Source organism: Sorex fumeus, unplaced genomic scaffold, assembly GCF_029834395.1.
Source record: "Sorex fumeus unplaced genomic scaffold, SorFum_2.1 ptg000034l, whole genome shotgun sequence".
In the NCBI taxonomy this organism is placed as follows: Eukaryota; Metazoa; Chordata; class Mammalia; order Eulipotyphla; family Soricidae; genus Sorex; species Sorex fumeus.
The window spans coordinates 31,322,811-31,338,761 of NW_026606091.1; the positions used below are offsets into that span (position 1 = coordinate 31,322,811).

Consider the following 15,951-nt stretch of genomic DNA (forward strand, 5'->3'; position numbering starts at 1 on the left):
GGGGATGGGTGGTCGTGTGAGCAGGGATAGGATAGCTCTTAAGGCGCTTGCCCCAAAGGTAACCGACCTGGGTTTCATCCCTGATGGTCCCCTGAGCAGAGGCAGGAGTGAGTCCTGAGCACTGCTGGGTGTGGCCCCAAAGCCAAGTCACAAAAGGAAAAAAAAAAAACACAGTAAAAAGAAAGGCGGAAGGTGGGTTAGCCCGTGGTGGAAGTCAGGCACAGCAGACATGGCACATGGTAGGGGTGGAGCTCGGTACGTGGCTGGCACCACATGTGGTGGTCAGCTTCTCTTCCTGATCCTGGCCTGGGGGGTTCACCATGACTCCCGCTCTGTGGACCCCACTTGTCCTTTCGGGAGCCTCTTCCAGGGAGAAGCCTCCTCTTACCTACCCTACCCTCAGACGACCTGGCTCTGCCAAGGGACTCTAGCTGCCAGTGAACCAGTCTGGCTCCCCATGCATGAGCTTCTACCCCCCACGCCCCGGGAGCAGAAGCTGCGCCCGCCCTTTGACCCCCACCTGCTCCCTCCCGCACATACCCCCAACAACACGGGCGCTCAGAGAGCGAGCAGAGAGACTTAATGAGCTGCTGTTCTGCGTTACTGGGAAAACTATCGGTTTTCGCACCAGATAAATTGGATAAAACCTAATAACGTCCTAGTCAACACCGTAATTCCCCACTGAATTAATTCATACATTCGCTTGCAAGCTTAATAATCTAGCCATATATTTTAGCAGGAACAGGTGGTGATGAATGACAGCCTTAATTAGGCAAATCACTTCACCTAAAAACACACAAACTCCAAGCACAGTGATTCAGTAGCACACAGGGGGAGGAAAAAATAAAAAACCAACCACACACACACACACACACACACGCACAAAACAGGTTAGGAACAAAAGCTCTAAACACAACTGCTTTCGTTCCTTCTAATTAAGTTTCTCTTTAATCTGCAATTGAAAATGGCAATTCTTTTAATTTAGTGATTTTTCTGTAGAGGATTAAAAAAAAAGCAAAAAAAAAAAAAAAAGCACAAGCCTGCAAAAGAAAATCTGCATTGAGGGAGGGGAAAATAAATCACTCCACCCCTGAGTCTGGTCCGAAAGAAAGAATCTCATTAATAGCCCCCGGCGATGACAGGTGGGGGCAGCCAGGCTTGGGGACTCGGTCTGGGCTGGGCCCAGTTCACCTGCCCTCGGGGAGAGGAGAATCCAGGACCTCCTGGTCGGATGCCAAGACCAGCCTCCACGAAGTACTCCAGAATCCCCCGTTTCAAGGAGACTTGCCTCCCTCTGGCTGAGAGGCCAAGACTGGGGGGACCCCGCCCCACTCTAACTTGTAGGTTTTATTATTTTTGTTATGGGGGCGGGGCTGGAGCGATAGCACAGCGGTCGGGCGTTTGCCTTGCATGCAGCTAACATGGCCGACCCGATTTCGATTCCTTCGCCCCTCTCGGAGAGCCCAGCAAGCTACAGCGAGTATCTCGCCCCCACGGCAGGGCCTGGCAAGCTCCCCGTGACGTATTCGATATGCCAAACACAGTAACAACAAAGTCTCCAATGGAGACGTTACTGGGCCCGCTCGAGCAAATCGACGAACAACGGGAGGACAGTGACAGTGACAGCTATTAGGGGGCGGGGTACTCGGTGGTCCCACACCCAGTGGTGCTCAGGAGCGACCCTGCACTTCTCACTCTGGACTCCTTATCCAGTCCATGATGCCAACTGGCCCCCGACTTCGATTCTTGTCGACATACGAGGCCCAAGATGCCACCCCTTACTGGGATGGGACGGGGAGAGATGAGGTTCCCTTTGGGGGTCTCTGAGGGGCTAGGGCAGGTCCGGGACTGGGGTGTCTGGGGCGAGGCTCACCCTACCCTGGAATCCTTCCCTACTGAGGACGGCAGGTGTCACTGTCCTCACTCTTCCGCCCCCTGCTCCCTCCTGCTCTGGTGGCTCCCCATCTCCAAGGCCAGCCCAGCCCTGGTACCAGTGCCCCTGCTCTTGCCCCTGGGGATGGCACAGTGGCATATGGTCCGCCTCTCAGAGCCTGGGGCCCCACGCCCCTCTCCCTGATCCGCCTGTGGGGTGGGGTGGGAATTTCTCTCCTCTTCCTCCTCCAGACACGGAGCTGAGGAAGTGTCGTGTCCACGCAGACGAAACCAACGTGTTCCCAGCTCCTGTCTGCCCGCTGGGCCTTGGCCATGCCAGCTCTCCCAGTGCCCACCTGACCTCCTGGATGTCTCTGCCCCCACACGACCCGCTGGGCTCCACATCCTCCCCACAGCGCAGGCCATGCTGGTTCCAAGTCCTCTTGAGCCCGGAGCCCTGTGTTCTAGCCATGCCCTCTACGGTCCCACCCCTCCTTGACTCCCCCGCCCACCCCATGATCCATGATCTCTGAGCTCCCCTGGCACGATATGCTGCTGGCCCTGAGGTGGTGTCCCTGGGAATGGTGAGGCCACAGTGGCTCAGCACCGTGGCTCGGCCGTGGGCTCTGGAGTCTGGAAGAGCCGGGTGTGGGGTCAGCCTCTGCCTTTGCTGGGCGATGCGGGGAAAGTCTCTAACTCTCTCTGAGCCGGCGCTGCCTTGTTGGCTGGCAGGGCGCTCAAACTGGAGTGGATGGAGGAGGCAGGTTAGTGGTGAAGCAGATGCTCTGCAGACAGGAGACCTGGGTTCAAACCCATGGCAACACACACACACACACACAACCCCTCTGGAGTCAGGAGACACACACACACACACCCTGGAGTCAGGACGGACACCCCTGCCCCGCCTCACACATGCAAGGCATCACTGCGCTGCATCTCTGGCTTGGATTATGGAGCTGGTGAGTGACAGGCGGCATGCAGGGGCCCAGCCTCGGAAAGGAGGGACTCTCCCCTCCCCCAGGAGAGCCCCTCTCCGTGGTCGGATGAGAATGGTTTCACGTCAGCATCCTCTCCGGGTTGCTGGTGCTTGAGGCCCTACTGCTGGGGCTTGAGCCCAAGGCCTCACACTCGACCGCCTCAACCCATCTTCTTCCCCCAGTGTCCACTGGAGTGCCAGACTACTTGGAAGCCTGGGAGGACAAGCCAGATTTTGTTCCCCTCCCCCCCTCCCCCCCCACCCTGGCCGGAGCAGGCCAGACCAGTGCTTGGAGCATGGCGGGTATCAGGACTAGCTCAACGAACAGATCAAAGAACCTGCATCTGCCTGTGGAGGAAGGACAGACTGGCCGGAAGGTAAGGTGGGTGGGGCAGCACTAGCTGCTGTGCCTGCCGGAGAGCCCGGGGGACCCCTGTCCTGGACACTCCTCTGTCCAGGAGGCCCTGGGTGGCCTCTCTTCACCTGGGGGTGCTGTGGGGTGCCTTGGCCTGGAGAAGGGGAGAGGGTTCATGGTCTGACCAACACCCTCCGAGGCATCCCAGGGAATAAATGGGGGGGGGCTGAGCAGAGTGACCAATGAACTCGGGGTTCAGAGACCTGGAGTCTTGGTTCCCCCTTGTGCTGGGCTGGGCTGAGAGCATGGGGTGGGCCACGCAGAGCAGCCTGTCCCTACTCTGGCTCCCCTGATGACCTTGTTTCCTTCCTGTCCTGTCCTATCACCTGACCCGCAGTCTCCTGCCGTGGCCCCAACTACGGGGTAGATGGGAGATGAACCCCAACAGGAGATGCCTAGGGATGTTATAGCCCCACAGTTCCGGGGCACCCCGTTTCTCGGAACTCACATGGGCGCGGCACCTAGCAGGGAGGTGCCGAGAAGTGAAGCCCCCCCCCCCCCCGCTGCTGCCCCCGAGGAAGGCAGAGGCTGCACCCACTTCCCCAGCTCACTTGAGTGGCAGAGTCTGGACCTGGCACCCGGCTGCTGGTGGCACGGCAAATATTTGGCCCATGCCCCCGGGCCCCGACAGAGGCCTCTGTGCTTGCTCGCACCTTGCAGCCATGCACAGGCCCTGGGGCGCTGCGGCTGGCCACACGCTGGAAGCGGGCCCCGAGAACAGAGGTCCCCATTGTGAGGGCAGATGGTGCCCGGCTACATTCAGGGAGGCTGCGAGGCTGGCGTCCAGCTGCGACCGAGGCCCCGGGAACATGGCCCGCACCAGGGCATTGTGCCTGGGCTGGGGATTGGGGGTCGGAGGTGGTGCCTGCACCAGGTGTAGGCTTATGCCCTCTTTCTCTGAAGCCCCCCCCACCCCCACAGAATGGGGGCATCCCTGCCAGGGGCAAACACCCTGCCCCGTGGCTGCTGCACGGCTTCAGGCCACGCCAGGAGAAAAATCCTGAAAAGAAGGACTCAGTACCCAAATGCTGAGGCCACAGCAGCTTCCGAATGTCTTCTGACTGCCTTCCTGGCTCACCAGGGCTGGCACACGGGCCGCTCAGCCTGACTCCACTCCTCAACCCCGTGAAGAGGCATGCGTTTCTCCCAATCGAATGGTTCCACACAATCCCTGACTGTCTGACTCCGAGGCCTGAGTGAGTTCACTGCAAATCCTGCCCACACGGTCCCTGTAAACCCTGGGATGGCGCGGGGAGGGCTCCCGTCATCCAGCACTTGCCTCCATGGGGCCCCTGTGGTTCCGCCACAAAACACTGTCCTCCCGTTGTTCATCGATTTGCTCGAGCGGGTCCAGTAATGTCTCCATTGTGAGACTTGTCACTGTGTTTGGCATATCAAATACACCATGGGGAGCTTGCCAGGCTTTGCTGTGCGGGCGAGTTACTCTCGGTAGCTGGCCGGGCTCTCCCAGAGGGGCGGGGGAATCGAACCTGGCTCGGCCGGGCTGGCTGCACGCAAGGCAAATGCCCTACCGCTGTGCTATCACTCTGCCACAAACAAACAAAAATTTAAAGCTCCTGTTAGTGGGCCAGAGCGATGGTACCGGGGTTAGGGTGCCATCTTGTCCACCCTGGTTTGATTCCCGGCAATACATATGATCCTCCCCCGAGCACGGCCAGGAATGAGTCCCCGAGAACGGAGCTAGGATTGGTCCCTTGAGCACTGCCAGGTGTGGCCCCAAGCCCCCAAAAAACGTGTTATTGTCGTCCTGGGTATCTATGAAAGGCAGTTTCTGGCTGGGGAGAAACTTAAAGGGCTGGAGCACCTGCCTTCCACGTCGGGTCCCAGGCTCCATGGAGACCCCCCCCCCCCCCCCCACCGCCGGGCCAGAGCACGTGAAAGCAGATTAGACCCGCGCTGCCCTCTGAGTGGAGCTGGGAGTGCAGCCCCCGCCCTCACCCCTGTTCCTAAGCACCGTGGAGTGTCCCCCTCCTGCCCCTCCCCCCCAAACAGCGATCGCTACAAACACAACTAACAGAAGCCAGCGACTCCGGGCACACGCGCCTGAGCCCAGATCTGCTGCCACCTTCCCTAGCCGAGGAGCCGGCAGCCTGCACCTGGCAACCGGTGCCTGGGGCTTGTACTCCTGCCCCTTCTGTGCCACCTGAACCTGCATGTCCCGGACACACTCACCCTCAGACATCCAAGGGAGCAGCCTGGAGAGGAACCGGGGGTACCCGCCTCTCCGGCCAGCAACCCACCCATAAAGCCCCAGCGCTGCTGCCTGCGGCCACGTCTCTCCACAGGGGTGAGAGGAGGCAACAAACCACCTGGCTGGCCATCAGGGGGCGCCCTGCCTCCAGGGCCACACCTGTGTCCCCACTCCCAGGGAGGCAGTGGGTCCCACGGGCAGTGACCCACGCACGCTCAGGGGCATCCTGAGGACCACCCTTGCCCTGGCCACTCCAGCAGGCAGACTGAGGCCGCCGCCCCGCAGGGTGCTGGCAGAGAGCGTGGAGTGTCCTGGGGGGAGCTCAGGTGGCCGGTCAGTTGGTCTCCTGAGCGGAAAGGGCTCCTTAGCGTTAGGGGCCGGGCACAGATCTAGGCGGGGGCCCGTGGGGGGACAAGGCCAAACCTCTGACCTCACTAGGCGTCACAATCTCTAGCCACAAGTAGCCCACAGACGCCCCCAGTGCCTGGCAAGTGCCACACTCACATCAGTGTATGTGTGTGTGTGTGGGGGGGGGGGGGTTCCTGGAGACAAAGGCATTTGAAGGAATACCTCTATCAATCTCATTAGCAAATGTATCAAGAATGTATCAAAACGATTAAACACTTGCTCCCCCCCTTCCCAGGTTACTAAATGAATTCATTTATATGTCAAACAGAAAACTCAACTGGAAAAACCTGTCCCTCCGTAACATATTAGCCCAGTTCTCTCCTTTAAACACGCCCCCCCCCCCACTCGCCCCCGCCCTCCTCGCTGCAGACCTGCTGTTCACACGTGTTAAACATTAATTACAACTGTTACTCATTACAGAGCAGAAAGCTCCCGGAACAAACACAATGGTGAATTTCCCCTCGCGCGGGGCCCAAAGCATGCTGGGAATGCCCTGCATGGGGGTGTGGAGAGGAGGGGGGTGCGCGGCAGGACGTCAGGGGAGCCGGGGAGGAGCGACACAGAGGAGGAGGAGGAGGGGGGCCAGGGGCAGTGGTGGCAGGGCTCAGGTTCCTGAGAGGCCTGGGGCACGGGGCCAGCCTGTGGGTTCTGCGCGGCCAGGAGGCTGAGCTTGGCACGAGGTGCGGCCGCGGCCCCATTCAGAGACCCCCCGCAGGTGAAAGGAAGATTCAGACGGGCCCCTGCCATCCCCGCGCCCGAGATGCCCTCGCGGAGCCCCGAGCAGAGTCATCAGCGGGATGCACGAGCCACACCTGCCGGGCTCTCACCTGAGGTGGGGGAGCCCATGCCGGTTGCGTAACTGGGCCTCGCTGGGCCCTCACTTCCTGTCCTGTCCTCCCCCTGCTCCACCCTGCCGGGGCTATTTCCAATCGGCCATCCGGGCTGGCTCAGCGATGACTCACGAAGTGTTTAGGAAATAGACGTGATCTGGGACCTTCCCTTCCTCCCTTTCTCTGCCCTTTTACCCTCTCTTGAAGCCGGCGGGAAGGTGTTAAAACTCCAGGGGGCGCCAGGCAAAAGGGGTGTGCCGCGCGGGCGCGCCTCTGGCGGGCCCACACGGATCAAAACTGAACACACGCTTGGGTGGCATGTGGCAGGAGCAGAGGCCAGGCCCGGCCTGGGGTGAGAGCGGGGAGGGGATGGTGGTGTCAGGGAGGACTTCCTGAAGGTGGTGTCAGGTTGTTCCCATTGCCCCCCCCATCCCGTCCCCCCAGGGAGCTCACTGGTAATGCCTGTTCTCATGCTTGGTACCCAGAACAGACTGACTCGAGAGCCCCAACAGCGCCAACCGGGCGTTTCACGTTTCCCTCGGGGGACTCAGACGCGTGCGCAGGACACGGGGCCTGATGCCACCCCCAGCACAGTAGGCGAGATGGGGCAGGCAGGGAGTGGGTAGCCCGCAGCCAGAGAGGGACTGAGGAAAGGGGCTGGCCTCGCCACCACACTCCTTCCGGCACAGACGGGTCCCCCGCGGCCTCTCACCGTGGCTTCACACGGAGCCGTTTTCACATCTAATGACCTGTCAACCCGGCACGCCTTCCCCGAGCATGGGTGACCTTTCAGGTCACTCAGAGCTAGCTCGCTTTCCCAGATCTTCACTGAGATTCTGGGCCACCGGGGCTGAGGCCACCCCGTTTCGTGGCTGGGGAAGGGAAAGCTGCCAGAGCTTTGCTGGGCTTCTCCCGGACAGGGGTAAGGAGGAGCCAGAGGCAGGTTTGGTGACAAGTTCTTTAGGATCACCTATGGAAGTTGCACACCCATAACCGGGGAGGGGTGAGGGGGACAGATTTTGGGGATGGGAAAGGAGAGGGGACAGAGCAGGTGGGGGCCTCGGGGTCCTTCTTACCGGCCAGGGCGGGGATGGTGACGCGGTTCCACTCCCAGGGCTGGTCGTACTCATCGGCAGGCCTGTCGTCGTCCTGGGGCAGCTTGCTCTCCCGCAGTCGGGGGCTGACAGTGCTCTCCGAGTCTGAGTCAACGCTGGGGGGGCCCGGCTCGTAGGGCGTGTCGTAGAGCTGGATGCCTCTGTGCTGGGACCGCACGCTCTCCTGCCGCTGGAACTCTGCGGGCAGAGGGGAGGAGGGCAGGGGTGGGACAGGCTGCAGCGTGGTGGGCTCCCATGCAGGGAGCTCGGAGCCACCAGCCGCTTCCTCCCTCTCGGAGCCCTGGACACGAGCCCTGGACACATCGCAGCCTGGACGGGCAGGGTTCAGTGGGTTGCACTGGGGGAGTGTGTGTGTGGGTGCGTGTGTGTGCGTGAGGGTGGGGGGCAGTTCCCTGTCCTCAGCGGCCATTTGTCCAGTCTCCTCACAGTCAGGGGGAATCCCGAGCAGCTCCAGACTCCCCCTTCCTGGCCGTGAGAGGCGAGGAGACTGGATAGATGCCCTCCACACCGGCGTTTCCCAGGGTAGCCTAAGGTGGGGGTCACAGCTGAAGAGCATGTCAGTGGGCGTGGGGGGGGGGCGCACATGAGACCAGGGGCGGGGCAAGGGGGGGCACTGCAGGAAGGAAACGTGGTAGGATGGTGGGGAGCAGGGGGTCGGGGGACAAGGCTTGAGAAGCTCTCGTGTCCATTCCATCTCAAGCCCAGTAAGGGGCCGGGCAGATGGAACGCATGCCTGGCCCCTGTGAGTCCCGGAGTTTCAACCCGGTTTTGATCCCTGGCATCCCATACGTCCCCCAAATACTACCAGGAGAAATTCCTGAGTGCAGAGCCAGGAGCAACCCCTGAGCATCACTGGGTATGAACCCCCCCAAAAAGAGAAAAAAGCAAACAAAATACCTCAAAGCCCAAAGAAGAAAGAACCCCCAAAATGAGGATTCTTTTAAGAAAAAAATCCACTTCCTTGGAGTGCAGGAGGAAACTGAGATCCTATTAGCTGAGAAAATGAGGCTCCCTTTTTTATGGGGGAGGAGAAGGAGAAGCGAAGAGTCAGGAAAGATAGGGCAAGTCGCTTTAAGGTAAATAATAATAATAATTAAAAGAAAACGTCACGTACTAGCCCCAAGTCTGTGAGTCACTCCCGAGCCAGGGGAAGGTGGATGGGGTCAGTCACGAAGGTCCCTGGCCGGAGCTGAGCCGGAAGCCTCCAGTCTTTGGAGAATGCCGTGGCCCGGGGAACCACTGGCCTCTCAGGCTTCCTCCCACGAGCCGGAGCAGCGAGCGGCCAGTGCACCCTCCACAGCACGCAGAAGGCCTTATACGAGCCCACGGGGCCTTACTGCCACACACGGGGGCATCTCCTGGACACCCCCCGCCCCCAAACTCTCCTGAGCACCCTGACCCTCTCACGGACCTCCAGTGTCTGTGGGTGGGGGTGGGTGAGTGATCAGGGAACGTCAGAAACTGCTGTTGCCCCCGGGCCCCTTCCAGCTCAGTGACACAAGCCCCCCACTGCCGCCAGCAGGCAGCTGGAGCCAGGCTGCCTGCTACAGTTTTGTGTCACACGGGAAGAGAGGGCGCTGCTCCGTGAAGCCGGCTTGGATGGAGAACTCTGAGGGGGGGAGGGGTAGGGAAGATAAGCTAAGAGACCCGAGGGGCGGCTTGGCCTGGGCACAGGACTGACTGCCCCTGCAGAAGCACCGACCCCTCTCACCAGAGAGGGCCCGCTGCTGGCGCGGGCCACGCAGGCAATCCCCGCGATCATTAGGACGCGCTTCCCTTGTGCTACACGACAAATTCAAGTTTTCATTAAGGCCCACCCGACAACAGGGAGCAGTTAAGTAAATTACGGCGCGCTAACTGGATGGAATATTAAGCGGCCATTAAAATGATAGATCTGCGGGAGTATGTGGCTACACGGAAAAGCGTGCATGAAATTAGGCGACGTTAAAGAAAGGAGAGCGCGAGGCTGGCTGTGGGTCGGAGGCGTGTCCTGGGGCTTTTCCAAACCAGCCACGGGCAATGAACACCACCGGGAAGGGAGTTCGACGTTTGCTCGGACCCTGAGGAACCTGTGGCCTCCCCCCCGCCCCCCCCCCTCCCGGCACTTTGCCCGTCGGATCTGTACACTGGGACAGCAGAGCCGCTGTTTGCACAAACAAATACACGTGACAACGGGCAGAAAAACCCGGTACAGACAAGGGAGCAGCTAAGGCGGGGAGGCAGAGGAAATGCTGCCTAATTATCTTGATAGCTGTTTTAAATAATGGATAAAGGATGCTAGTAAAGAAAAAAAATGTAATTAAGACAGGAACACGGTGAGATAGAAATGTTGGCAGGCTGGACGTAAAGGAATGGGGTGCTGAGGAGAGAGCTGCCTTTTCTGAGAAAATGCCTATTTAGGGAGCCTCTTCTCACCCGGGGGAGAGCCACCAGGGGCCCCAGGATGCTGACGCCTTCCCTTCCCGCTTGCCCAGGACAGTCCTGATCCCGTGGACCCCAAGGCCGTCCTCCCAACTATGCCTGCACCAAGACGGGTCCCAAGAGGGGCCGGGAGCCGCGTGAAGCCACGGGGGCTCTGGACGTGAGGGCAGAGACCTTGGGCGGGGAGGTGACCGGCTGGGGTGGGAGGCCTCTCGGGAGGGAAGCAGATGGGGTGGGCAGTGTGGCTGCTGCCTCCAGAGAAGCAAGTGGTGTGAGGAGAACCGTGGATGGAGAAGGCACGCGGAAGGACCAGGCACTCTGCAGAGGCAGAGAGTGCTGGAAGGGACCTGGGCACGTCCCGTGGGCTTGGGGGCGGGGGTGGCAAACCAGCACCCCCCCCACGTCCTCTCAACTCTCCTTTACTCCCTCACCCATTCTCGGCCTCGTTCTCCCCCACTAGCAAGCTCTAGTGCATTCTCTTGCTCTCTGTCACTCTCTCCCTGGCTCTCTCTCTGCTCCCCCCACCTCAGCCCCATCCGCCCCCAAAGCTCAGAGTTCACTGTGGGCTGAGCTCCCACAGCTACGTTTAGATTAGGTGCCGGTGTGCCCACGGGGACGTGGATTTAAGTATCATGATACCCGCCTCGCTACACTCATTCTTTAAAGAATACAATTATGGATAGCCTCAAACCTAAATGCCAAAACACAGATGGATATAAAACTAAACCAACAAAATGACTGACCGTGCTTTATGGCAAGTATCTCTCATTCATGAAGAATAAGAGCGTGGGGGCCGGAGCGATAGCACAGCGGGTAGGGCATTTGCCTTGCACACGGCTGACCATATGGTCCCCCGAGCACCGCCAGGAGTCATTCCCGAGTGCAGAGCCAGGAATAACCCCTGAGCATCGCTGGGTGTGACCCAAAAAGCAAAAAACAAAACAAAACAAAGAATAAGAGGGTGGGGGTTGGAGAGATAACAGAGGGGTGAAGTTGCTCACTTTGTCACTGCTGACCCTGGTTCGATCCTGGGCATGACACACGGCCCCCAGAGTCCTGCCAGGAGTACACCTCCCCCACCTCAAAATACAAAAGCAGGCAGGAGGAACCAAACCCCTTTCCACACCCACCCCCTTCTCCCTTCAGGCACTGAGCGAGGAAATGGGCAGGGATGTCCGATGCCCTCACCTCTCCCTGCCATGCCAGCACCCACTGACCATGCGGAGGGGAACCAGGGGGCCGTCAGGAGATATGGGCACAGGAGATATGGGGAGAGACTGGGGAGGGCCCTGAAACCAAGACCTGGGGTCAGGACACAGGATGGTGGAATTGGAGGGAAGGGGCCAGCAGACAGGCTTTGAGTGCAAGAGGAAGCAGATGAGGCCCAGGGGAGAGCCGGCGGGCCGGGCACACACAGGATGGACCCCCCATCCCCGCCCTGCCCGACAGGCTGGACGGGGCTTGCCAGAAACGATGGAGGTGGGTTGGCAGGCCTCACTACTCAAACCTGCCACCAACCCCGCTCACACCCGGGGTGGTGGAGCTCAGAAGTCAGGGCGGAGGGTCCACAGGGCCCTGCCCAGAGAGCCACCAGGATCCAGGTGCAGACAAAGGTACAGATGGGCCCAGAGACCAAGGCTGTACCTGCCATAAACCATGGCTGTGTGGTCACAGGTGCTGCCACCTGCAGACAGGCCTGAGCGGGAAGGTTCAGCGGGCGGCAAAGGGGTGGCAAACCCTAATGCCCCCCAACCCCATCCCTGACCAGCTGAAGCTGGAAACCAGCACAGCCGCACAGCCTCCTCACCACCGAGGGTTGGACACACAGCCCGCCTCGGAGAGAAGCAAATGAGGACGGAATGGGTTCCCCACATGCCACAATGGGTTCAATGTGCTCAGGGCACGGGCCCTGCTGCCAGACGCCAGCCCCCGACTCCTGCCCATCAGTGTCCACCGCTGAACCCACAACTCTGCTCTCGGATGTGGCCTAGGGCCACACCTCTCAGCCTGGAGCCATGGCCAAGACTGGCCTGTGTGCAAGGTAAAACCTCCAGCAAAGTTGCAGTGATGGGGGACATTTTATGGAAGTGGCAGGTGGGGTGGGGGTGAGGGGCCCGGGACCAGGTACAGATCTTCCTGCACCCTGGCCCCTCCACCTGCCCTTCCCGGACATTCCGACGTCTCTATCAGTCTCTCTTTTGCTTCTGTTCTGCAGGTGAACCAGCCAGGGCTTTTTCCCCCTGAATGACTGTGGAAGCAGCAGCAGGACCCCCTGGGTCCTGGGACGTGTATATGCACGCCTTGATCCAGGGGGACCTGGGGAGGGAGTGGGGACGAGGGGCCTGGATTCAGTCTGGGCTGACACAGGAAACGTACTCGTGTGCATGCACACACAAAGACACAAAGACAGACAGACAGACACACACACACATCCTCTTTTTTTTTTTTTTGCTTTTTGGGTCACACCCGGTGATGCTCAGGGGTTACTCCTGGCTCTGCACTCAGGAATTACCCCTGGCAGTGCTCGGGGGACCATATGGGGTGCTGGGAATCGAATCTGGGACGGCTGCGTGCAAAGCAAACGCCCTACCCGCCGTGCTATTGCTCCAGCCCCCACATATCCTCTTTAGAAGGCTTTGATTAGATGCTGACGACAGCCTGAGGGTTCCATCCTCCAAACAGAGAGGACCCCCATATTTGGAAGTGGAGAGAAGATATCAGGGGCACCTGTAAGAAGACCACAGTCCCGGGAATGGATCGAGAGTGCTATGGGTGAAGCATTTGCTCTGCATGTGGCCAACCCAGGTGTGATCCCTGGCATCCCATATCTTTCCCCCAACCCTGCCTGGAAGTGATTCCTGAACGGGGCCAGAAATAAGCCATGAGCATCACTGCCCCCCCCCCAACAAAAAAGAAAAAGAAGAAAAAAGAAAAATATGGTCCAGCGACAAAGCCCCTCTCTTGCCCTGCCTCCCCCTGCCCCTGCAGACCTGTGAGTGCTGCTCTGGGGATTGGATTGGGGGCACCTGTGCCCTCAAGGCTGGCTGAGAGGCGGGCACCTCTGCCAGGGCCCAGCAGGGGGAGTTTCTGTACTCTTAGGAAGGGCCATACTCCTGGAGGGGGCTGGACCGGCCGCCCCACGGGGGCATCTTCCAGTCTGCTGGGCTCAGCGGGGCTCGGCACGCAGAGGCCTTGGGCTGCACGCTAATGGGTAAACACCACGGGGGATGGGGCCCGGCTCCCCACAACTCCGGCTACACTTTCTCACGAACCTCAGGGAGACTGTCTTGGGGGAAGGAAAACGGCCCCCGCCCCGCCATCCCCCAACCCCCGCCCCAGGCCTTCTGCCACCCGGCCAGCAGCAGGGAACATGCTGCTTGGACCAAAGGCTTGATAGTCAGCCATCCATCAGGCTGCGGGGCGGGGGGCTCTTGGCTGAGAGCATCCCCAACCCCGCGGGGGGGTGGGGGTGCGCTAAGTGCTAAGTGCTTTCAGTCTCAGTCTCACCACCGCGGAGCTCCTCGGGGCTGAGTCATATGGCCACACGCCGAGGGGGTAGTACAAGGGGCAGCCCGGCCCGTGCTCACCTACTTGCTCTGCTTTTTTTTTTTCCTGCTTCTGTGTTTGTTTCAGGGCCACACCCTGAGATGTTCAGGGGTTCCTCGGGGCTCTGCACTCAGGGATCACTCCTGGTGGTGCTCAGGGACCACACAGAATGTCAGGAATCAAAGCCAGGCGAGCCCCAGGTCAGGCAAATGCCCTCCCCACTGTCTGATTGCTCCAGCCCCTTGCCCTGCTTTCCTTATTTATAGGCGTCCCAGCCAGGGACACGGGGAGCGGGGGTTTTCACTGCTCAGGTCTGGGAGGAGGGACCCTAGCAGGGGCTCGAGGGGCCAAGGGGAGCAGGGAACTGAGCTGGCCTTGTGCATCCCAGGCATGTCTTCTACGGCTTGGAGCCGCACCCCAGGGTGCTTCCTAGCCATGTATTGCTGGGGATTGGACCTGGGTGGGGCCCCCACATACAAAGGCCTGAGTTTCCAGCCCTTGGAGGGACCCAGCCAGGTCCCCGCTCTAGAGCCGCCTTTGTACCACTGTCGGAGCCACGTCCCCGCTCTGGCTCATGAGCCAGGGTAGCTGGGGTCACCGAGGGCTTCCTCTGCAGCCCCAGGGGTTAGGGGAAGCAGCCTCGGCGAGAATGGAGAAGGCCGGGCAGCCTGGGACAAAAGCTCGGGGTGCCATCACCCCGAGACGGAGGCTACCGGGCCAGCGAATCCAGCGCATTCCGTATCTTCCCGGGGCAGCCCGCCCAGCCGCCCACACGGCTGACCCCCGCCTGAACAGGGTGCGGGCCGCCAGCCTCCCTCTCCAGGGCACAGCCCTTCCTGTCCCTGGGACCTCGCGGCACCTCATGCCACACACCACGTCTGTTGTCCATCGGTCACACCTTCACCTGTCCCCACTGGGCTTGCTCACGGGGTCACCGTCCTGTACCAAGGCGAGTTCTTGGCTTAACGCCCAGTGCAGCTGCCCGGCCGGAAGAGCCTGGCCTTGGAAATGCTTCAGGAGAGCAGCTAATCTCCCCCAGGCCCGCCCCCACCCGCTGCCCAGGGCAGGTGTGTCCCCGGCCCTGGGCCTTCTGCCCACCCATTGGCTACGCAAGCCTGGCCAGCTGCCCCACCCATCAGGGACACCACACCTTGCACAGGGTGTGTGTGTGGGGGGGGAGAGCAGGGGAGAACTTGGTGATCTTGGAGGCCTTTCAGCTCCGGGGTGCCCCTGACTGGTTGTGGGAGGCCGGGCTGCCCAGCACCAATGTGTGAGGAAGGAGACTTAAGAAAGGGGGTTGAGAGGCTGGAGCAATAGCACCGCGGGTAGGGCGTTTTCCTTACACGCAGCTGACCTGGGTTCGGTTCCCAGTATCCCATCTGGTCCCCCAAGCACCGCCAGGAGTGATTCCTGAGAGCAGAGCCAGCAGTAACCCCTGAGCATTGGCTGGGTGTGACCCAAAAAGCAAAAGAAAAAAGAAAGGGGGGGCTGGTGTGACCCTCTCTGGTGGAGTTAGTTGCAACCTTCCATTCAACACTGCCCAAATCTGACCACACACACACGCAACAAGACCCTGACACACGGGTCAGGGGTGGGGCTTCTATTTGGGGGCCACGGCAAGCAACTCAATGAATCATGGGGTGCTGAGCACCGAACCCGGGATGGCCACATGCAAAAGCATCTCCTTGGCTGCTGAAATGTACCCTTTGGGGATGTGAGGGAGGGGGAGTGGAAGTCTGGTTCTCGGGGCTTCCTTTTGGTTCTATACTCGGGGATCACTCCCGGAAGGGTTCTGGAGATCATTTATATGCAGTGCTCAAGGCAAGGGCCTTAAATCCTAAGACCTACCTTTCGAGCAGTATGCCAATAAAGCGGATTGAAGAAATAGCTAAGAGGACGAAATAGCGGATTAAAGAAATAGCTAAGAGGACGAAGAACCTCCGGCTCCGGGCACATCTCTTTGATTCCACTGTTCTTCCTGCATTAACATACGCCTCAGAGACCTGGGCCCTACGCAAACAGGATGAGAACGCTATTCGAGTCTCCCAAAGAGGAATTGAAAGAGCTATGCTTGGAATATCACGTTTCACTCAAATGAGAGAAAGAATCCGGAGTTCCGACATCCGTCGACGATCAAGAATCAGGGACACTGTCTC

The 15,951-nt window shown here is 59.9% G+C and overlaps 1 protein-coding gene across 1 annotated transcript in view; it reads right to left on the minus strand.

Moving 5' to 3' along the window:
- The window catches only part of SHB (SH2 domain containing adaptor protein B), a 106,814-nt gene that overhangs the window by 18,199 nt on the left and 72,664 nt on the right, over positions 1 to 15,951 (minus strand). Inside the window, 1 exon segment of the mRNA XM_056117115.1 lies at positions 7,790 to 8,005. Within this exon segment, the coding sequence (XP_055973090.1) occupies positions 7,790 to 8,005 (216 nt within the window).